The sequence below is a fragment of the Trachurus japonicus genome, chromosome 16, assembly GCF_045865225.1.
Source record: "Trachurus japonicus isolate A0001 chromosome 16, Traja_1.0".
NCBI classification, from domain to species: Eukaryota; Metazoa; Chordata; class Actinopteri; order Carangiformes; family Carangidae; genus Trachurus; species Trachurus japonicus.
In genome coordinates, this window is record NC_140922.1 from 14,348,997 (window position 1) to 14,371,899 (window position 22,903).

General features: G+C 43.3%; 3 protein-coding genes across 6 annotated transcripts; all 3 read right to left on the reverse strand.

Moving 5' to 3' along the window:
* Nucleotides 1–190: 190 nt before the first annotated feature.
* Nucleotides 191–11,778, reverse strand: LOC146972045 (uncharacterized). Of its 3 annotated transcripts, XM_085801788.1 has the most exons (3): nucleotides 11,354–11,742; nucleotides 6,651–8,225; nucleotides 192–1,759 (listed from the first exon to the last, which is right to left on the reverse strand). In XM_085801788.1, exons 1-3 carry the CDS (start codon nucleotides 11,490–11,492, stop codon nucleotides 462–464), a joined length of 3,012 nt encoding a protein of 1,003 aa, XP_085657914.1. In that variant the 5' UTR covers nucleotides 11,493–11,742; the 3' UTR covers nucleotides 192–461. The 3 variants fall into 3 exon arrangements, with proteins under 3 accessions (XP_085657915.1, XP_085657914.1, XP_085657913.1); XM_085801789.1 differs by lacking the exon at nucleotides 6,651–8,225 and having other exon boundaries at nucleotides 191–1,759; XM_085801787.1 differs by lacking the exon at nucleotides 192–1,759 and having other exon boundaries at nucleotides 2,725–8,225; nucleotides 11,354–11,778.
* Nucleotides 11,779–13,591: 1,813 nt separating this feature from the next.
* On the reverse strand, nucleotides 13,592–18,161 carry LOC146972046 (uncharacterized). Of its 2 annotated transcripts, XM_085801795.1 has the most exons (3): nucleotides 17,702–18,161; nucleotides 14,174–17,409; nucleotides 13,592–14,011 (listed from the first exon to the last, which is right to left on the reverse strand). In XM_085801795.1, the coding sequence occupies exons 1-3, from the start codon at nucleotides 18,111–18,113 to the stop codon at nucleotides 13,811–13,813; spliced, it is 3,849 nt and encodes a 1,282-aa protein (XP_085657921.1). In that variant the 5' UTR covers nucleotides 18,114–18,161; the 3' UTR covers nucleotides 13,592–13,810. The 2 variants fall into 2 exon arrangements, with proteins under 2 accessions (XP_085657921.1, XP_085657920.1); XM_085801794.1 differs by having other exon boundaries at nucleotides 13,592–17,409; nucleotides 17,702–18,160.
* Nucleotides 18,162–18,435: 274 nt separating this feature from the next.
* LOC146972047 (uncharacterized) lies at nucleotides 18,436–22,317 on the reverse strand. Its single transcript, XM_085801820.1, has 4 exons — nucleotides 22,179–22,317; nucleotides 21,128–21,878; nucleotides 20,380–20,805; nucleotides 18,436–20,265 (listed from the first exon to the last, which is right to left on the reverse strand). The coding sequence occupies exons 2-4, from the start codon at nucleotides 21,381–21,383 to the stop codon at nucleotides 19,370–19,372; spliced, it is 1,578 nt and encodes a 525-aa protein (XP_085657946.1). The 5' UTR covers nucleotides 21,384–21,878; nucleotides 22,179–22,317; the 3' UTR covers nucleotides 18,436–19,369.
* Between the last annotated feature and the right edge of the window lie 586 nt (nucleotides 22,318–22,903).

Genomic DNA, 22,903 nt, shown 5'->3' on the forward strand with positions numbered 1-22,903 from the left:
TGGTGCTGTTGCAACATGTGATGAAGGATCCTCCTCACAGAGTAAAATCCCAATACAGTAGTGACAAACACATAATATTTTGAATGTATTGTAATTTATTTAAAAGTACAACGAGGTAATCAGTTTAAATGTTTTAAACCATTACTATTGCGACATGTTGGTTTCATCTCAAATAACATGAAAAATATACATTAAAAACATGCAGTATAATCTTATGGCATCAGACTTTTGAGGCTTAGTTTGTTACAGATAATCATGAACAGTCTCCCTAAGGATTTGCCTAGAGCACTGTGCAACAGAGACTCAATGTGGAAATTCAAGGAACACTACACCGGTGTCATTTGTTAAGCAATTGCTTCCGCATCCAAACCATCCCAGAAAAGTAAAAAAAATATATAGAGAGAGCGAGGGATAGAAGCAATTCGCCAGAGTGAGAGAATAAATGCCTCTTTGAGCCTTCATCACTCAACACCATCCTGTGGAAAAGGCAGCTCCCCAGTAGCATGTTTTATATAATGCAAATGCAGGCTCGCTACATCATCAAAGCCCATATCACATTCAAAACACTCCCACTCCCAATATTTATGCTCTCTGTACATATTTGTTTGCTGTGACTCGATCTTGTCCAGTTCCTGCCCTGCTTGTGGTTGCAACGTTTCTGCTTTCGACTCATCAGGTGGATCAGATCCAGCTTGGACAGGCAAGTAATGCAGAGGCTCTCCGCAGTCGGACTCTTCAGAGTTGGCATCATCCTCAACATCAGTATTGGTCTTTTGAGCTTCACTTCTCACGACACTTTCTTCCTCTCCCTCTCCTCTCTTCCTCAGCTCTTCCATGTTTGTATCAATTTCTGGCTCCTCTTGAACACTAGAGAGAACTGGTGGCTTCCTTTTAATCACCCGCTTCTTTGTAAAAATCCCAGACCTCCTGCCTAGAGGCATCCCGCTGGACCCAACATAAGCCCAAAGATGCTTTTTTTTGTGTCTGATTACATTTCTAGCATGGGAAAAGCCCTTCCCACAGAATGAACACTGGTAAGGCTTGGCCCCAGTGTGGCTGTTGTAGTGATTCTTAAGCTGTGCAGCCCCTATAAATCTTTTGTGGCAAACATCACACTTATGTCGCCTCAGACTGTGACTCTGCAGGTGTTTGTCTAGTGACACTTCATCAATGAAGCCTTTGGCACAACTGAGACACCAGAAGGGTCTCTCTTTGTGGACTTCAATGTGACTCAACCATGACTTCATAGAGGTGAAGTTTTTGTTACACTGATCACACTTAGGAGGTTTTTTTCTTTGCCTTCTGCGTGACCTGTGAACTCTCATGTGACCAAGCAGACGTGTTCGTCTGATGAACGACATCCCACATTCTGGACAGTCATAGTTATGCAGGGTCAGGACACTCTCATTTTCTGGCTCTGGTTTCCTTTCGTGCAGCTCTTGGTGTTTTTGGAAAGAGCTTAGGTACGTGTAAACCTTCCCACAGACCACGCAAGTATAAACCTTTTGAGGATTCTTCTTCGCCGAGGCACTTTGTATTACATCTGACAGGTGTGTCTGCAATGAACTGCCTTCATCACATCCACCGGCAGCGTCACCAGCATTTATGTCTCCATCTTCTGCTGCAGGATTTCCGCTGTCTTCCATCTGACTATCTTCCTCCTCCTCTTCCATTGCATGCTGGTGCAGGTGAGTCTTGAAGACATGCCAGTCAGTAAACTTCAGTCCACAGTCCTTGCACACAATGCTGCATTGTTCGCCTGCAAGAGAGAGAAAAGAACAAATACTGATATTAAAATGCTTTACAAGATGTCTTTAGTTCATGTGTCACATTTTTGATCCTCATGAGTTTATTAAAATGAGCTAAAATATCTGACCTTTTTCTCATATGGAGTTTATAATTCTTCTATGATATTCTGACATTGTGGAGTTTGGTGGAAAAAGCCTGGTAAATTACTGCTTAAGTTACCAATCTTTAATTGCAGCAGGTAAAACAAAACTTACAAGCCTGAGTCGTGGCTCGTCTTCTCTTCGTCACAGTTGATCAGAACATCATAAGACTCTTCATAAATCCAATTTGAATATCAGAGCACAGCACAATTAACATTTTATCAGGCATCACAGCTCTGTAGGTTGGACACGGTAAATTAATAAGGCTAATTTTGAAGTAATTTTACTTCATATAACCTATTGTTTTCTCAATGACTCTGACCAAGACAGAAAAATTTAAATGTATTGTTTTGTGTAATATCAATAGATATTACTTATTTATTTTAATCAAAATAAATAATGTCAAAATATGAAAATGCAAAGCAGCTAATTCCCATCCCCAAACACTGTATGAGAAATAGACAAATTATTCAAAAGAGAAGAATGAGAACACTGGGACGTGAACTTAAATATTTAAAATTAAATGGGTAATCATTGCAGCTATTCTGGTGGCAGACTTCAGGCTCCATAATCCTTACATGCCATGTATGAATTAGACCAAATCATTTCCATAAGAGAACTTCTGATATTTTGCAGTGAAAAAAAAAACACTTGTTTTTCAGTTAGGTAACTTTGGTGTAAAATATTTCTGTCTCAATCATATCCACAGAAAATATCAAGTAGACAACATGTGTAAACAGTATCAGTGCTAATAGGTGATGAGAATCACCAACAAGCCAAGCTGCTGAGTCAGCAAACATACAGGATGACCAAACTGAGGCTAAATTAACCACACAATCAATTAATTCACGAAAAATTTATCATTTTATTTTATCTCTTTAAAGAACATTTTCTCTTTTTGTTCCAGAAAAAGCAGGTTAAACAAGTAGTCAAAGGGTATATTGTTCATCTACGAAAAAAAAGAAAGAAAGAAAAAAAAAGCTTTTCATAAGTTAATGTAGCAAAGCAAAGTCTCAATAGCAATCATACTCCACTACATTAGTGGTACAGTAAACTAACAACTACGCTACATGAACATAAAGTCTAGTTTAGTTTAAGCAAATAATTATCTTTCTACAACATAGAAATCTAACATTGAAAAAAACATGGGAGCTTAAAAATCAATTAATGCAGAGTACATTGTACATAATGTACAATTACTTGACGGAGAAGTGTGTTTCATTGTAGTATCTGGCTCTAATGCTCCAAGCGGGACGTCTTTCCCATAAACAGTACACATTAGGCTACTAAATTGATCATATCTTTATCTTTCTCTGCAATATGCAAATAGTACCTTATTCAGATATTTCAAACAACAACACCGAAATAATAGTATACATTTGTTGTGCAGCTTTGTTTTAATTTTCTTCATAGACTTTGCAATAATTAGTGTGTCAACAACACTGTAAATCTCTCTGGAGTATTAAATAGAAGAGGACAGACACCTACATGCAATTCTTTTTGTTTTTCTTTCTTTTTTTGTTGATATATCTGATTATGAACCTCAACAATTCAGCCAGTGATTGCCAAAGAAATGAATAAGATTCAACTAACTTAATGACAACTCTTAGAAAAAAAATGCCCAATCTACTGGTGGCTCAGAACCAACACACTAATAATATCTCAACTCAAGTTTATGAAAGGGATTATTCTTTAACATTTGTACAGATACTAACTAGTCCAGTGTAAAGAAAAGCCTGAGAACAAGAAAATAACCTAAGGAACTGTTCTTTATAAATATAAAAAAAATAACATTGCAAAAAATATAGGAATTAACAGGTGAAGTGTTTGTCTACTTAACCTAAACAAAAGGTTGGATTAAGAATTTTCTAGCTCGACACGTTTGGCAATCTTTAAAACAAACAAAACACAAACAAAATAACTCCCCCCCAAAACTACACAATCTACAGTGTCTTTGTTCTGGCTCTTTCGAGTTTGTTTTGTCTAAAACACTCCATTGACATGTTCAATATAGTGCTGGTGCAAACCCGTCTCTTGACAAAAAAGTAGTTCCACATTCAGGGCAATTAAGGCCTTTGGTATCTCCTTATCAGATAGCAGCAGGAGAATCACTCTGCCCTTTGTAATCACCAATACATTCCTGGTGATGATCGATAAGGTCTTGTATTTCACTGAAGGTCCTTGGGCAAATGGAGCAATGATAGGAGTTGTTACAGTGCTGGGTTTCATGCTTTTCTAATGCAGTTGGTGAAAGAAAGGCTTTGCCACAATGTTGGCACTTATGGCTATTCTGTGACTGGCTGTCTGGGTTAAGTGTGGGTCGGATCGGTGTAGAAGTGGGAAAGGACTTGTTGGATTTTAGAGGCTTTGAAGTCATAGCAGTGCTGAGCCTGTAGCGGACTTCATTTGGGAGACGACAGCGGACTTCATCGTGCCAGGCGAGGTGCTGCTGCAGCTGGTTCTCGGCCCAAAAGCCGTGGCAGCACAATGCACAGCAAAAAGGCCGGCTCTTTGCCTTGGTCTTATGGGTGGATAATTGTTCCTCTGTTTGGAACGCTTTCCCACACTTATCACACTTGAATAGGCATTTGACCGCATGCTCGGACAGACGGCTGGCTGGTGGGGACACCTCAGCTGTGTCTTCAGAAACCAGGATCTCCTGTTTAGACTCCTGCTTTATCTCTGAGCACACTTTCTTATGGTCAATGAGTGCTCCTGCAGAACTGCACTGCTTCCCACAGTCAAGGCATGAGACATATTTCACAGGTAGGGGGTCAGATTGGATTGTCTTCCCTTCTGTATCAACAGGACAATTTTTGTTAGAAACAAGACAACTGCCCTTCCCTGTAGTGTTGTCTACAGCAGACAAATCCTCTATATTTCTGACTTTACTACTGGACGCAACAGACTCCTTTTTCGTAATCAAAGGAACCTTATTTTTGCCTTTTGTGCCGTTTGCGTGTGCTTGCCATTTGTGGGCACGCAGACCTCTTGCTTTAGCAAAGGTCATAGAGCAGATGGGACACTGGTGCGCTTTTCCCTTCAGTTTCGATGGTCTTGATTCACTTCCATTGACGCTGACATCAACTTGCACTGGGGGCCAGTCTACTGCAACAAGCTCATCTCCAGCCTCCAAAATTCTACTGTGATCATTTTCATAGTGGGCGGCTAGAAGCGAACCTTGCACAAAGGTCTCGTTAAATTCAGGGTATGAAAACTCTGAATTTTCAGCCAGTGTGCTGTCACTCTCCACACTTTTGCTTGACTCTGGCTGTGGCTCAGTGTTGGTTTTACACTGAGGGTTTAACAATTGGTGGCGCTGGAAAACACAATGGTTAAAAAACTGTTTGCCACATGCGTTACACCTAAAAGGTCCATCCTCGGTCTTACGGCCAACGGATGTCAAATCGGCATCTTTTAACGAGGACTGTGAAAATTTCTTTTCTTTGTGCCATCTTTTGTGGGAGCCCAGGGCCGAGTTGGATATGAATCGCCTCCCACATTCTGAGCAATGAAACATCCCTTTACTTGGCTCTTCCTGTTTCGGTTTCTTAAGCATTACTGACATGGCAACGTTTGCTTTTGTTACAGATTTGTAACCCTCAGCATGAACTCTTTTGTGAAAATTCAACGCTCCAATGACTGAAAAGCTTCTGTCACACTTTTTGCATTTATATTTCAAATCTGTACTTGTTTCATCTTCGGTCTTAAACTCCCCACTGTTAATTTCATTCATTACTTCTGTATTTAACATCAATTGCTCAGAGCTTTCCTGTGTGCTGACATCCATACTATCCTGGTCCAATGGTAGCTGATCATTCTTTTCTGCAGGTTCTGTCTTATAGTCAACTGCCTGACTGTCTCTCTTCATGCACAGTTTTTGATGAGCCCGCAACGAGGCCTTATTGTTGAAATGTGCAAGGCATGTTGCACACTGGAGCTCTTCTAGCTTGACAGTAGATCTAGGTGATGATGGCGAGTGCCCGGTTTCATAACCATGGCTTTTCATATGAAACTGAAGTGCTTTGGCCCGTGAAAACAGCTTCCCGCAGTCTGGGCAGCTGTATGTATTTTTTTTCAACTGCTCCATCTGATGCTGAAAAGACTTTATCGGTGGTGGGAGTAACTGGTCATTATGAACCACCTGGTGTCGGAGGAGGCTAGAAAAAAGGCGGAATGACCTGTTGCAGAGTTCACATTTATGATTTCCATTCTCATGTTTACGCATGTGCAATGCCATAATGCCTTTGTGACGAAACTTTCTACCACACACTGGACATGCAACTTTAATACTGGACCGTGGGTGTCCATTAACATGCAAAGATCCTGCGACACCTTTTCTTAGCCTTAAATCTGCACACTCTTTCTGGTTTTGCTTATGGTGGGAGTAAGCTCCTAAAGACCAAAAACCCTTACCACACTGTTCGCAGTGATAAATCTTTGGGCCTAAAAGGGTTTTCTTTGGATTGTATTCTTTCTTAGTGACAGAGATATTCTCTTTCTTTTGTGCAGAGCAATTTTTCATATGGTTAAACAAACTAGCTGCTTGCAAATAAGATGTCATGCAATCTGGGCACTGATATTGTTTTCTTTTGGGATGATTTGACTGAATCAAGTTTTTCGTCTCTGATCCCTCCGTCTGGTACAGTGCATCGTTGCTTGTGTTCTGAGCATCGTGTTGCTGTATGTGACTGCAGTGTGCTGCATAACTATCGGCCTCATGGCCACATGTGTCACATGTGTAAACTGCCACTGACTGACCTTGAGTCTGTTGTCTTCTCTTATGAACCCCGTGCCACATTCTGTGAACGCGCAGGGATGAAGCACTAGAGAACCAACGGTAACACTCTGGACAATCAAATCTCTCCCCTGTCGTTTTATTCTCAGTCTCACTCGCTATCTGGGCACATTGCTCATCAGCTGTCTCAAAGTCAATCTGTACAATTTTCAAGTCCATAGGCTTGGAAAAAAGTGTGCTGGGGGAAACTTCAGTGTCACCGTCCTCTCTTATTTCCTGATCTGATTCACACAGTAGCTCAAGATCAGGATTCAGGTCCTGGATGGCCTCATCCTCAGATTCACTTGCACTGATCACCTGAACATTAAAGTCCCCCGGTTCATAACTCTCCAGTTCTTCATCAGTCTCATTTATTTGTGAGTCCTCTTCAGTAATACTGGTGGGAAGCACTCCCTCTGGATCCACTTGTTCCTCCAGGTGCTCAGGCTCCTTTCTTTCACTTTCCAAACTGTTCTGTTGATGTAGCAGAGGGGTGGGCATCTGGGCCTCTTTCTCCGTTTCTTTGAAAACATCTGTGTGATGAAGCTGATGGGAGTGAAGTGCTGAAGCCCTGGAAAACTTTAATCCACAATCCTTACATTCAAACGCCTTCTTCTGTAGCTGACACACTTGATGAAGAAACGACTTTGCTGGGGTCTCGTCGCTGTGTGCCATGCGCTGATGCCTGTAGTAGAAGGTGAGCGTCATAAATACTTTTCCACATTCCTCACATGGAAACCTTTTCGCAGAGTCATCTGAGTGATTTGCATGCCATCGCTGATGGTTGAAAAGAGCGATGTGGCCACTGAAAGACTTATTACAGTCACTACAGTAAAACTCGCCACTGTTTTTCTTTGGTTTTTCTTTCATTTCTTCTGGAGAGCACAAACTATTACGACTAAATCGCTGATGTGTTTTCAGACGCATCGAAGCAGAAAAGGCTTTACCACATGAACACTTAAAAAGTTTTTCAGAAGCCTCATCTGCCTGAGTTTCAGAGGGCCTCGCTTCACCTATTGGCTCTTCAGAGTGAAAAGAATCTCCTGAACTCCGGTTTCGTGACTTGATTAACTTTTCCTCGTGACAACGGCGGTGTGCATCAAGAGCTGAAGCACGAGAATAATTACGCCCACAGGTCTCGCATTGAAATGACTTCTTTTTTAAATGTTCAAGGTCATGAAAAAGTGATTTGGAGGCTTGTCTGTGTGAGCGCTGATGGTTGAGAAAGTGTCCGATCACACCATAGCATTTCCCACAGTCTTGACATTCATACACATGTTGTTTTGTTATCCCAGAATTCGTCCGAATACCAGACCCTTTCTGGGGGGTTTGACCGTGGTTTGTCTCCATGTGCAAGAGGAATTCCCTCAGTTCGACAAATGAGAGTGAACATGTAGTACAAAAATGAGCTGTTGCACTGTCCTTTTCCGCTTCATGTAAGCCGTCCAACTGGCGGTCTAAATGTACATTTCCTTGTAGGTGCTGTTGGCGATGCTCCAAGTAGGCTGTCTCCTCTCTGAAAGCTTCTCCACAATCCTGACAGCAGAAAACCCCAACCCCTAGAAATAGAAAGGGGAAAATAGGAGGTCAAAGCCACTCCTGTTTCCAAAGAAAGAAAGAAAGCAAGAAAGAAAGAAGAAAAAAAAAATTCACAAAAACATGTGCAATAAGATTTTTATTTTTTAAAGTGACTTAAATTTACAGTATAATGAAACAAAAGGAAACTTAAATAATGAAAAATTATATCTTGGAACTATACCACTAATCCTAACCCCTAGGACAATTGCAGAATGTGATGCAGTTTTAAATAGGCAAACATTACTAAAACATGACACTGTAAGAGATTGAAGTGCTGCAACATGGGCTTAAAGGGATAGTTCAACATTTTGGCAAATTTTGCCCATTGCCATAATCCCTGTAGTCATAGGGGTAGGTTAATTACCTTTAATTGTCGGTGCATGTTGTTTTAAGACCCGTGGGGTAGAGACGTGAGCTGCTCAGCTAACATGGTACATACAGTAGTCCCCCGTCCCTCATCAAAACTCATAAAATACACAATCCAACAACTCCAAAAGGCTCTCGTGGAAAAGTTGTGACCTGCACATTCATCACTCTATGAAATAATCGTTTATAATTATGTAAAATTACGACACACGAAGCAAATACTCAGAACTACTTGCGCTTTTGAAATCACTCAGCCCAGCAGCCGTGTCTGGAATGTAGTTCTGGCTATGCATTTGCCTCAAAAACAACTCTGTCTCATAACATTACATGATTGTTTCGTAGCGTGGTGAATGTGCAGGTCACAACTTGTCCATGAGAGCGTTTTGGAGTTGTTGGATTGTGTATTTGATGAGTTTGATGAGGGACAGGGGACTACTGTATGTACCATGTTAGCTGAGCAGGTTGCGTCTCTGCCCCGTGGATCTCAAAACACTATGCAATAGGCTTCATGCACAGCTCCACTACTTCCTGAACTTAAACAAGCTCCTTTATTTCCGGCTTTACAGGTGTGTCTGACTCTGACCTCAGTAGTCACAAGCGGGGGGTGGATCGGACTACGCGCAGGCTTAACTCACAGTCGGCCATACTGGGACGGGCAACTCGCACAGACACTTGCATTAGTTCAGGGGGGTGATCCTGTCCTCTGCACTAAAAAAACTATTCATAACTCTGTGAAAAATAAATCAGTATGTAGCTATTACTTTAACTATTTGCATAATGTTACTTTTATTTTAAAAAGTAGCTTACATGATTAAAATTATCCATGATTTGAAGTATGCTGCATCATAACTGCATAAACGTTCATAAAATCTAATCGTTTGGAAATTGGACAAAAACTTAGCAAGTTCTGGTCATTATAGAACATGCACCATCACGTAAGCAGGTGGAAGAGGAAACAACATTTTAAGATATTCTGGTGGTTTTGATATGTAGTAAAATCCATAATATGCCTGAGTGCAAAAAGTCTAAGTAGTAAGAACTATGCCAAGTAAAACCAGATGAGACCCCCTCCTACAAGCTCCACCACTGCTAAATATGTGCATGTACTTGACAATTTCAATTTAGTTCTAAACCCTATAGTGTTGACACAAACATTGTCCACATGTAGAAGTCACATGGAGAGGCCATATTGATTAAGGTTACCACCAACTCATTAAAAAGGCACTATGACAAAAAAAATTTGGACACCTGCCCCTATCAGTTTATCATTTAAGGACATTTAGGTATCAATAGAAAGAAAACCACAAAATGTGGCAACATACCGCACACTAAGACTGTATGGAGGATCTATGATTTATTTAAGCAACGCGTTTCGCATATAGCTTCTTCAGGCTCGTATTTGGGTAAAAAGTAAAAACCCTTCACTTCCTGGCCCAAATACGAGCCTGAAGAAGCTATTGTTTAAATAAATCATAGAGCCTCCATACAGTCTTGGTGTGCAGTATGTTGCCACATTTTGTGGTTTTCTTTCTATTGATTGTACTTTTACGCCAGACTACCAGCACCTCGACTGTTCACTGTGCACGGGCATTTTTCTAATTTTTTGACATTTAGGTTATATTGGCCTGCAGACAGCAACATGACCTTGTCATAGTCTTTCCCAGGAGCACTCTTACGTCATAAATTACTCATCACAACTTTACTTTAAATATCTATTCATCACACATGATCAATAAATAGTTATTTTATTTTATTATTAAACCTAGTACCATACATTAATATAAAAAAAATAATGTAACTAGAGAAAGTGGATTTATACACACACTCACACAGTAGGTGTCCAAATATAGTATAAGTTTACCAGTAATTTATCTCTTTTAGTCTGAATCGTGGTTTGTGTTATAAATAATGTTAATGAGGGTAAAATAAATAATAATATATAAAATAAATAATGTCAATGAGGGTAAACAAAAACAAACAAACCAAAAACCTCACAAAAGGATCTGACTTAAAAGATTAAACCTATTTAACTGTTGCTGGATGGCCGACACTGACAAAGCAAATTCCATGGGAAAGTATAAGATAAGGGAGTCAAAACATGACACAGGCTGAACCTACGGCCTACACACATAAACCCGGAGTGTGTGCCCTACCACTGTGACGGCGACTAATAAGCTGCACATAGGAAGGCATCACTAAACTGGGCCTGAGCTCATTAGCTTTCAAGTGCCAATCGATTAAATACAAATTTTCACCTTTGTAATTAGTTTATGGCTTATAAAATACAATTTGCAAGTCAGCATTTCATCTGTATGGTTTCCCTGACTTGGCCTGTTCGTGCTCTGATCACACATTTACATGAGTATACCGTCTAAGATGCATTTCATTGTGGTAAGTACCTGTGGCAACAACCAGATGTCGTACTTAAATGCAAACATCATTCATGAAAGCCCAATATACCATGCCTGCACGTTGATGTGCGTTCCTGAATGGCTGTTGCATGGTTTAACAAATAAACAAAGCATCAATTAACAGGAAAGAGACACAAAGACGAAATGACGCAGTGCAAGTTAACGCTACTTTATGCCCAATTGTTCTTTTAACCGTGGAGAAAATGTGTAATTGTTAAGTAACACATTTCCACGTTGTCGGGCTGTGGTTAGTGCAGGCAGGAGGTCACTGCTTGGACATGCTAGTGCTAATGACGCTAACGTGTGAATGACGGCTGCTGGTGGGTACTTACTGTCATCTGCCAGGTCCACGGCCGGTGAACCACTGCTGTTTCCCGGTGCTCCGTGTCCGTCGAGCGGCTTGTCTGCAGCTCCGTCCTCCGTGGTCGCAGCACCAGCGGCGGCAGCGGCAGCAGCAGCAGCTCCGTCCATCTTGGCGCGGCTGCTGTGTGGTGGCTCTAGCTTCCTCCAGCTAGTCCTCGCTAGCTTAGCAGTCGCGCTTATTCAAGTTTTCTTCGTCAGCGCAAAGCTTTTCTGAAATGAACAAACACAATGCGAACGACAGTCTACTTCGTTATCTCTAAACAGAGCAGCATCTTAAGCAGCATCTTTTTTTTAAAACCAATTTGGGTGATGATGAACGGCACACGGCTAGCTGTGTAGCACACACACCTGCACTGTCCTCCGTCTGTGTGTGTATCTATGGGCGGAAGTCGATTCTTCTTCTGCTGTTTTCAGTCCTCCAGACCAGGATGGACCATGGATGTATTATGGGATGGACCCGCAGCACCCGGCATGTAAATCATTTTGAATAAGTAATAAATAAATAAACAAATACATACATAGCCAAGTAATGTTAAATATAAAACTGTTATGATATGGATACCAGGTCAATAAAAAAGTCTTTGCATACAAAATTTCAAGAAGAAAATGCACTGTCATTACAACTAATTATAATGCATAACAGCTTACTTTTACTTTTCTTAACCCAAATTCAAAACTACGATTTCACATTTGCAGACAGGAACACCCTCTGGTACTGTTAATTTAATTACATTGTCTTCTCACATAAAATTTAAAGCAAGATCATTTTTCAGAATATGTTTGTGTTGAAATGCTGAAGCTGAATTCGTTTTGTGCTGAAGAACTGAACAAGTATTGCGCAACACAACAATGTAATCAAAGGCAAGTTTTATTCAATTGAATATGTAGACATCATGGGAAATTTCTATTTCTTTCCATGCTAAAACAGTGGATAGAGGTAGAAGGGCACATGTTTTTTTTTATGTTACGCTGATTCCTAAAACGCACAGGAATGATTCTTTTTTTCCCTTTTTCTATTTTTTTTTTCAATCAAATTGACCTTGTGTTTACTTTACAGTAGTCATGAATGTTTTCAGTTATTTACTGGGCCATCACATATTCTCAAATGCCCATTTTCATAAAATAGGACATGTGATTCTGTCCTGATCTAAGTCTACAGTTCTGATGTTAAATCATTCATTATTCACAAATAATACATTGAATTGCACTAAAAGTGGACTTAATTCTTGTAAATATGGGTACATTCTAATCTGAAATGGCAATTCTGGGATATACACATAACATGGCACAGTTTACAGTAGGTGCTCATCACTACCAACCAGTATCACTCTATAATCAGTCATGACACGTTAAGTAGAATTAGCTGAATTTGACTGTTTCGACAAGAGCAAAATATACATTTTCAATCAGTTGTTTTTGTACGTTTGTCTTGCCATTTAAAAAAAATATTAATGACAAAACATCACTTCATCCAAATTTAATTTATTACAAAATTCACTATTTGACAACAGTGTCAGAAATAATTGTGTCATGATGCTACCTTCTCCCTCTCCCGTGATCACCCAAAAGTTACATTTACAGAAATGACCTTTAGTGTGTAACTGTCACATTTTATTTTCCAATGCTTTTGCTCTGACCAAATTATCACGATGAAAACTTTCTGATGACAAATTGGGACCCAAACAGCAGCCCTGTGAATGCAAGTGCTTCCTAACAGGTTTGTACAGTGTCTCACCATCTTTTCATTGTATATTCTGACACATTATCTGTGACCACACTACCACCGCTCCCCCAAACTCCCCTCCCTGTCCCAAAAGCAAAAACCTACGTGTCTTTACAGTATCTTAGAAAGAGTTGCTCTGTGTTCTGGGAGTGAGGTCACATTGTTGAGTCTACCTTAACCACAAACTAGGCCTAGAATACCAAGACAGCAGACATGCAGACTGTACTCATAAAAAGGCACACAGTATACTGTACATGAAGAAACACAGTTCAAATGGTTCAGGACATATGATCAGAGCTATAAAAGTACTAATATTATCTAAATCTAACCGTCATTGGCAATAAATGAAATGTGGACCGAAGAACCTCATTAATCTGTAACCATCAGGAGTTATTTAAACCAGACTAGCATTTGGATAACTGATAATGCATTAAAAAAAAAACAGTTAAACTAGTTCAATGGCATGTGCATACACCTCTCTATCTAAAACATTATGAATGACAAAATAAAATGTGCCTCAAGTGTGTAGATTAAATCAAGTTTCACTTTTATCTTTTTGTTTCTAATGCCCATCCACTCAACTGGTCAAACTGCACAACTGAGGGTCAAATAAATGAGGTTCCATTGAATAAAAATTATATTTTTATATACCATATATATATATATAAAAACATAACTAAGTCTTGTTGCTAGTGTAGAAATGTCAAATCTCTCCTTGTGCATGTTGCAAGTAATGCATCTGTAGATCGAGCTCTCGAGGAAGAGAGCACCCGCATATCATGCACTGGAGAAGTCGCTCTGGGGTAAAAGGCAAACGGGGTCCAAGTTTGTGAGGCTCTGTCCGCGGGGCAAGCTGAGGTAGGGGCAGGGTCTGTGGCATGTGTGGCCTCTCGCTCATGACCGCCTGTGGTGTGAAAAAAATATTTGGGTGTGGAGGTCTTGGAAGTGCACCAACTGCGACAGAGTGAAGAGGGTGAGGGCCAGGCAAAGCAAGAGGAGGGAGCGGAGCAAGTGGAGGTGAGAAAAAAGGAGAAGGCTGATTAATGATTATTTGAGTGCCCGTTACCATTGGTTGTTGCTGCAGCTCCTGTCCGTTCCCTGGTTTGAGTTGGCCAGTGAGCAGCGTTTGAGGACCCACGGGATTGCTCTGGAAGCCCCACACTGGTGTTCCCATGCCTTGGCCAAACCGATGAGGTTCGTACTGGATGGAGATGGGAACCTTCTGCGTCGCTGTCTGACTCACGCTGGCCCAGCTAGATGACACCTGCTTTTGCTGCAGCTGAAAATCTTGATTATTTACCAGTTTCTCAGGGGAGTTTATAGTCTTTGGAATTCCCGGTGGTGTTTGCACATCCCATAAGGTGCTACCTACCCCGAGGGAAACGGGAGTTGAAATTGGCATAGCACTGCTTTGGTCTATTTGAGCTGACGTGGATGCGCCTGGTAGGCCCGAAGCCCACTGCTTCTGCGCCTCACAGCCGTTCCACGGTTTCTCCGGCTGGCTAACAGTCGACGTTATTACTTGAGGATTATTTACATCCCAGCTTCTACCGTCCTCTTTTTTAGGCGGTGTGGATGGCTCCTTTTGTGTTGACACTGGGGCACCCGGCCATCTTGGCAGCTGAAGCTCTTGGCCGAGTGTACTTGGTGAACTCTGTGAATTTGCCAGTGCAGCCGGTCTGATGCTCCACAGAGCCGCCCCGTCAATATAAGAGGACGGCATAGAAAAGTCATGTTGCAGAGAGCTTGTGGAAGCCAGCACTGTGGATGTCGGAGCATTACTCCAAGTCACAGGCTTGCCCTGCCTGTGCTGCTCCATCTCACTCGCTGTCAGTGGGCTGGATTTGTTTGGCACGGGCGCCAGGTGGGAGTTTACGATAGAAGCTGTGCCATCCTTCATGTGTGAGGATTCAGATGTGGAGCCCGACTGAGTTGTCAAAGGGCTCTCCGCCCAGCTTGAACTTCTGTGATGTTGCTGCTGTAGGCCTCCCTGTGGCAGGCTTTCAAACTGTGCCTGCTGTGTGGCTGCGTGTTGCTGCTGCGGCGAGGGGACGGGCATTACCTCTCCGCCGTCCACCTTCCACTGCACAGGCTGAGGGTGTAGCTCCGACATCCACGGCTCCTTCTGATGCCTGCTTTGTAAATCCATGCGAGACGAGAGCATGGACGACTGCGTCTGCACCGCCCTCCTGTGCAGCTCGGCCTCTCTTATTGCGGAGACTTGAAGCGAAGACGGCTGAGAGTTGGTCAGCGGTCTAGACCAGCTCCACACTAGCCTCCCCCCTCTCCTCCCCCTGCTCCCCCTGCCTCTCATCCTAGCACCAATTGGAAAAGAATTATACTGGCTGAAACCTTGGCGTTTGCGAGCATGAATTTTCTGATGGACTAGCAGGCTGCTGAACCAGGAAAATGTTTTGTGACACTCTTCACAGCGATGAGGTCTCTCCCCTGTGTGCGTGTTCATGTGGTCGCGGAGGAGATAGGCCAGCCCGAAGCTCTTGTCACACAGGTCACACTTGTGAGGTTTGTCGCCGTTGTGCGAGAGCATGTGGTGCTGCAGTTGGATTTCGTCGCTGTAGCCTTTACGGCAGCTAGTGCAGCGGAACGGTTTCTCCTGGTGCAGCTTTTGATGTGTTTTCATGTTCTGCAGGAAGGCAAAGTCCTTCCCACAGTCGGGGCATTTGTATGGCTTCTTGCCTGTGTGTATGATGAGATGTTGCTGCAGGTAGCTACTGAACCTAAAGCCCTTTCCACACACTTTGCACTGGTAAGGCTTGTCCTTGGAATGTATGCGCATGTGCAGCTCTAACACTGAGCGATGGCGGAAGGTTTTTCCACACTCAGGACACTTGTACGACTTAATACTTATACTATCGCTTTTCCATTTCACCTGCATGTTATCACTGCCTATCAGATTAGAAAGTTTCTTCGGTGGTGCTACCGCCTTTTCTAAATATTGTGCTACAGACTTGTGGACGCTTAACAAATGTACATTTAAACTGGCTTCATCGCGACAAACAGTGGGGCAGTGGGGGCAGGTGTGTCCCTTTTCACAGTACTTGTTAATCTCCTGGGGTCTGGGCGTTCTGTCCAGCGTCTCGTACTCTGCCTCGTGAACAAGCATGTGGGCTCTCAAGTTAGCCGGTTCACAATAAGTCTGCGGACAAAGAGGGCATTTGAATGTGCGTTGCTGCTCCTCCCTCTGGTGTGTGTTCTCCTTCCCAGGCCCTCTCACCGTGTCCTGTACGGGCGCGGGGGCCGGCTTGGCGGGCTGATCACCGGAGGAGTTGGTCTCACCCAGTCTATGTTGGCGGCAGTGTGCCTTCATGTTCTGGGCGAAGGCAAACGTTTTGCCGCACTCCGGGCAGCGGAAGGGCTTCTGTCCCGTGTGGAGATACTGATGTTGATGGAGGAGGCTGCTGTACTTGAAGGTCTTGCCGCAGATGTTGCACAGGTGAGAGCGAGTGTTGTCTGTGTGTTTGCGACGGTGGTCCTCCATGACAGAGTAGTGTTTGAAAACCATGCCACACTCGGGGCATTCATAGGGCTTGAGGGCGGTGTGACATCGCTGGTGATAGCGCAGGGCCATGATGTTTGGGAAAGTCTGACTGCACTCCTGGCATGTAAACATGCTCTCCTGGGAGTGGTGCATCATGTGCTTGGTGATAGACACCTTGAACTGGAACTCTTGGCGGCACAGCGGGCAGTGGTAAGGCTTTTCGACTGTATTGCTGCAGTTATGGTCCCTCAGCTTATCCACCGTGGAGAAGATCCTCCTACATTCAGCACATTCAAAAGCACCGTCCTCCACTGCGTGCACCTCCTTCTTTGGAGTGACAAGCTGCTGCTCCTCCTTCTCTTTATGTTCATTTCTGTGTTTAATGAGGCTGCTGCGGTGCTGAAAGGAAAGGCCGCATTCTTTACATGTGAGGGGCATGAGCTCATCCTCGTGGGCGTGAAAGTGGCGGTGAAGGTTGAACGTCTCACGCCGGTTGAAAGTCTTCCCGCACTCCTTGCACACCAAACGGCACTTTTTGGGCTTGGCTACTGTATCAGCAGCAGCAGCAGCAGCAGCAGCAGCACCCACCGCTCGGTCTGCGTCCTCATCCTCCTCAACCACATCCGCTGTCCCAACCGCGTCTCCCACCACCGGCTCCTCCGGTCCCCTCTCCACGCTCTTCTCATCAGTGGGTGACTTTTCCTCCTTGTGAACTTCTTCTGGTGCATCAGCAGCAGTGTTATCATCAGCATGTGCAACGGGCTGCTGCACTTTCTCAGCACTCTCTGTAACACTACCCAGGTCTGAAAGAGACAGAAGCACACCAGAATAATAAGAACTTATAAACGCAACAGACAAACCTATCTGTTGATACACAAACAAACAAACAAACCAGCTGCAACTAACAAACACAGTCGTGCACTTTAAGTCCACACACACAGCAGTGCACCGTGCAGGGCGCCAGCTCGGTTGTAGGTAAATAACGTCGGTACGGTAGAGTTGACAGGGTGTATTGAACCTCTGGTGGGAGCTACAGCCCAGGTTAGCCTGGACGCTAAAGCTAACAGTAAAAATACATTAACAATGTTAGCATACCACACTTATCCTTTTCCTGCCCCCGTCTTTTCGCCTGCTCTCCATCGTCATCCTCAGTCTCGGACCAGTCGAAACCCCGCTGCTCGCCGCCTGCAGCCACGGCCATTTTTGCAGCCAGCGTCAGGTCCTCCTCCGGTGAATTACATGTCGTTTTGTCGGCGGCTCCAGCACCGGACTCGACACTAACCCCAGAATGGCTGGCAACATCACCACCACCGCCGCCGCCGTCGTTACACACACTGGCTCTCCGCTCACCGTCGGGGCTCCCCGCCGTCTCATTACACGCTGTTTCGTCCTCTGGCTTCGGGCCGCACGCCGACTCCACCGCCTCGGCGTTTTCCCCACATTTTTCCGCTTCCTCCGCGGGGGATTTCTGTCGTTTTGGAGACTCCGATGGGTCTACGGCGGCCATGTTTCACCCATGCACCCCCTTGTCCAGAGCACACAAGGATCACGTTAGCCAGCATGAACAAGGAATGACGTTTCCGGGCCCAAACTTTCAAAATAAAACACTTCTAACCAACAAGCGGCTCAAATTCATTATTCAGAAAAACATATTTTGAAGCCTGACGTTATGACTTTCCCTTTCCACCGCTGCTGCGAATTTGTCGCTCAACACATCAAAATACTCTGCTCACAACTTAATTAATTCATCGTAAACTTTTAAAGATAACCACTAACAATACATAAACATATAATAGGCTCTGTGACAAAGGGACAAGTGATGTGCTGAGTTTATTTGCGATCCATATCCGGCTTTTATTAAAGTTTAGTTACATTTCATGGGAACATTTGCTATCTACAAAATATAGCTTGTGCAAAACTACGTAGATGATGGGAGTATGCTGTTTCTTAGCAACTATCTACAAACACATCCATCATACTGCATGCAAGATTACAATAAATAGCCCCCACATACTCATGTATGCTGTTTAAATTCCACCAACAGAATTGATTTTAAGTCTGAAACTTACTGTGAGGTTTATGTTTGATGTTTTTTTTTGTTTTTTGTTTTTTGTTTTGTTTATCATTTCATCAGAGATGGCAATTTTTTTCATCTTTGCCTTGAAACACACTTAACAGAACACAGTCTAACTTTATTGTCCAACCAAAGTTGGAAAAGTTTGTACCATGACACTTAAAAAGCACAGGCATACATTAGCAGGTAATTACAATAGCTGTATAACTACAATGTATGGGGACAACCTCAGAGTACAAGTATTTATGACAATGTAGTTAGTGTATCAGGAGAGTTGAGACAGTTCTGAAGTAGTAAGAGCATCAGGAGCATGTACACTGACATGCATACTAAAACATCAGCACCTACAGTTGTGGTTGTTGTCTTTATATTGAAAGTCTCATTAGTGAAGTTTTCACTCCACAGAAGAAACTGTTTCTCACAAAGTCTTTCAGCACAATGTGTATATGACTGAGGATCCAAGTTAATGTTAAGGCCAACCCATTATTTTCTCATCCATTTCAGTCCTCTTTGAAGACAAATTTTTAACACTTTAAGTGCAAGATGGATCATTGGTTTGGGAAGTACAATTCCAAACAACTCATTTTATTTTTTACAGAAATACTGTCATTAGAAAAAGAGCATAATTTCTTGTCACATTTTGATAAAGATGTGCAATTTTTGAGTTTGAGTTTTTAAGTACTTTCCTTTCAGCGTCGTCTTCTGCGCCTGTGATCGGCAGCTCTACCTCGACGTGGCCTCTGGACACTTCCATTTGTGTCTGTGGGTGTGTCAGAGGGAAAAGTGCCATGTATGTCAGGGGACGATGGTTCGGGTACCACAGCTACAGCTGACTGATTATTTGGATGCTGGGTGATCTGCGGCTGCTGCTGTACTATCTGTGTTTGGTGCTGTTGTGACTGTTGCTGTACAGCATGTGACTGCTGCTGATGCTGTAGCTGTGACTGCTGTGGTGTTTCAATTCGCTGCTGTTGCTGCTGTGGTTCTATATGCTGCAGCTGCTGCAGAGCCGGCTGTGGCTGTAAGTGCTGTTGCGATGTTTGTGATTGATGCACTTGTTGTATACGATGTTGCTGTTGCTGTGGCTGTGGTTGTTGCTGGGCCTCAAGCACTCCTAACAACCTTTGTAAGAGGACATTGTTTTGTTGTAGACTGACTGCTAATGCTTCTTGTGAAGCAACAAGTGTTCTCATGTCCTGTCTAAAACCTTCCCCAAAATCCCGCAGACTCTTCTCCACGCGATTTCCCAGTTGAATTGCTGCTTCTCCTAACCCCCGCAGCTCATCTTCAAGCCAGGAACTGCGGGGAGGGGCTTCAAGAGGACCCTGCTGTGCTCCAAGAGATGGCTGAGGACTGCTAGGCTGAGGGCTGCCATTGAGGAAAGGAGCACTGTAGAGTGGGGAAGGAGGCAGCCATCGTTCTGATGGAGGGGGTGGTCCAATGCCCAGACCTAGCCCCAATCCCAGTTTGTCCTCCATGCTGTTCTCGACTGGTTCACACTCAGGTTCCCCCATGTCTCTGTCACGCTCTGTATTGTCCTCGTCTTTGTCTAAACCATCTCTCTCTGATCCCTCCACTCCCACACCTGTAAAAAAAAAAATGTAAGTGGACATAACCCAGTGAGTATTAGTGCAACTAAGAAGTAATGCAGCTTAGTAATTTATTTGAATGTATTCATTTTTACTTATTCATTTTTTACCTGTATCTGAGTCGGGGAAACATGAAAAACTGGGCTTTGGTCGGGTGTTTTGCTTTTGTCGGGCTTGCTGAAGCCTGGGGCTTGACTGGGACGGGCGTCCAAGCATCGAAGCCCCTCTGCTGGATGGTAGGTAACAGCTGCGGTGTCGGGCGTCTGCCAGCCTGCCCCCGTTCCGCCTCTTTAAGTCATCCCAGCGCTTTTTCACCTCTCGAAGAGTACGCGGGACTCTGGACACAGCATTGACTCTTTCTAGGATTCCGGCCCAGATGCGCTCTCTCTCCCTCCGCCGGAGCCTCCCCGCAGGGCCAAAGAGCTCCCCTTCACACCGAGTGACTTCTGACACCAACACCTCCAGCTCTGCTCCACTGAATCGACTCTTTCTTTTTCCTGCACCGCCAGCAGCCAGTGCAGCTGACATAGCTCTGTCTGCAGAGAGACGGGTGAGAGAACAGCCCAAAAGAGAGAGGAAAAAAATATAATGAACAAGGAAACGAAATGTATTTAAACAATGTTACATTTTACAGTGCTAAATGATATTGATCAAAATATAATCAATAACTACTTTTCACAAGACATGGAGAACGGAGAACAAAAATCTATCTAAATTTTATATTAGCATTCCTTTGTGACGATAGATGTTCATCTTATAGGTCTCTGCAAAATGCTGTATATATTTGCATTGATGAAAATGTATGAATGTACAGCCTCCTGACGATCTAGTTTCCCATAAAGTCACATTCAGACTTACTTTGTTCAATGGACAAGAGGTCGTCTGAGGACATGCCGGGTGCCATGATGTTTGGATGCACCACTACCACATTGAAGGGAAGCCCCCCAGGTAATCCACTGTTCTGGTCACAGCTGCCCTCCGAGTCCTCATCCTCCCTGGGGAAGCCGTTTTCTGAGGCTCCCCCTCCAAAGGGTCCCTCCGGAGACTCCACTTTGATGTGCATGGGAAGTGATTGCTCGTACAGCAGCCCCCCCTCCTCGTAGTACTCAGTCATGGGTCAGACCTGATTTACAGCAGAACTGACTGGCGGGCCAATTCTGGTTCTGACATCTGCTTCCCCATCAACACAAGTTCAAGGTATAACTAAATCTAGTGCTGAAGACATTGCAAGTCTTCAGTATACTGCAGATCAGGTAACAATGAGCTGCCACACACAAACAATGGGGAGTGATTTCTTATGAAGTAGCCTATATGTTAAGTATCTGCAAATGTTTAAAAAAAAAAGTATTCTTCAAATTAATCAAGTCATTGTTGCAGCTCATTAGGAAATACAATCATGTTGTCTATGTTTGGAGCATGAAGTCCACAGACTTTTCCAGCTACCTGGAGCCCCTTAAATCCAGGTCTGTCATTTTTAGATGCACTGATGTGCCACTAAAAACATCTGTAGACTGTGTATATAACACCTGGAGCAGGCTGAGAGCTACATCTACACGTCCAGCTGTGTTACAGTGAGAAGCATCATCCAGGCAGAGAATCGCCTCCAGAGCTGAAATACAACAACAAAACAAGGCACTGCTTACAACTGCGTAGCATTTTAGAACAGCCACGTTGGTGTGTCTCAGTGATGTCGACTTCTGTACGCTGTCGCATCGATGCGCATTTTTTTCTGCACCACATCCGCAATGGTTGCGCATTCCGCATACATTAGGTGCTGATCTTGCAATGGAGCTAGCTGCTAGCTAACGGGCTAACCACAGCTACAGGCAAAGCAACAGCTCTGTCTGAACTGGCAGCGGCAACTGGGGCGGAAATGGAGAGAAAGCTGACGCTGTTTTGTGTTTCTTACCTCATGGTAACGGCACATGGGAGGCAAAACAAAATCAAAACACAGTCGGTGCAGCTGTTAGCTCAGCAGCCGATACACAAACCAAGCACGGTCGCTTTCTGTTGACGTCAGCGAAGGGTACGTTCAGGACCAATCACAGTCGGGACATGTTGCACAGATGGACCTCGGCCTGGTCGGGTAGTTTTCTCTAATTTCCTAAAGAGGAATTACTTTGTAAATGTCACAACTACAGGGAAATGAAGACAGCGTTTGGAATAATTCATACTATTAAATCAGAGTAGCTGAACACGCAACACTATGACATTTATCTACAGACAGTACAGTATAGATAAAGATTTTTGAGAGAGAATAATAATCTCTTGATAATAATTAATTGGGGAAATTTTAATCCTACAACGAAACCTAAATAGCTGTCACTGTTATTTGTAAAAAAAAAAAAAAAAAAATTCTGGATTATGGATTAGCCTTTCCTCTGTAGGCTAATCCATACCAGCTGTTATAACATTTTACAGAATACCTTCCCTGACATTATTATGATTGTACTCAAGACTGAAATAGTAAATCTTTTGAATATTTGTAATATATATATTTGTAAGTGACATCATATTTGTAAGTGACATCTAGAAAACACATATCTAATATCACTGCAACTGTATACTTAAACCTGGCAAATCGTTTTAGTTTGTCTCCTTCACCTTTGTTTTCAGTGTTAAATGTATAGCCTA

Bases quoted from the DNA above. Each gene is read 5' to 3' on its own strand.
- LOC146972045 (XM_085801787.1), bottom strand. From the start codon at position 11,492: ATGGACGGAGCTGCTGCTGCTGCCGCTGCCGCCGCTGGTGCTGCGACC. The intron at 8,226-11,353 runs GTAAGTACCCAC...TTCTATTTCTAG, and splicing joins CGTGGACCTGGCAGATGACA to GGGTTGGGGTTTTCTGCTGT.
- LOC146972046 (XM_085801794.1), bottom strand. From the start codon at position 18,113: ATGGCCGCCGTAGACCCATCGGAGTCTCCAAAACGACAGAAATCCCCC. The intron at 17,410-17,701 runs GTATGCTAACAT...TGTCTCTTTCAG, and splicing joins GCAGGAAAAGGATAAGTGTG to ACCTGGGTAGTGTTACAGAG.
- LOC146972047 (XM_085801820.1), bottom strand. From the start codon at position 21,383: ATGACTGAGTACTACGAGGAGGGGGGGCTGCTGTACGAGCAATCACTT. The intron at 20,806-21,127 runs GTAAGTCTGAAT...GTCTCTCTGCAG, and splicing joins CCTCTTGTCCATTGAACAAA to ACAGAGCTATGTCAGCTGCA. The intron at 20,266-20,379 runs GTAAAAAATGAA...TTTTTTTTACAG, and splicing joins TTTCCCCGACTCAGATACAG to GTGTGGGAGTGGAGGGATCA.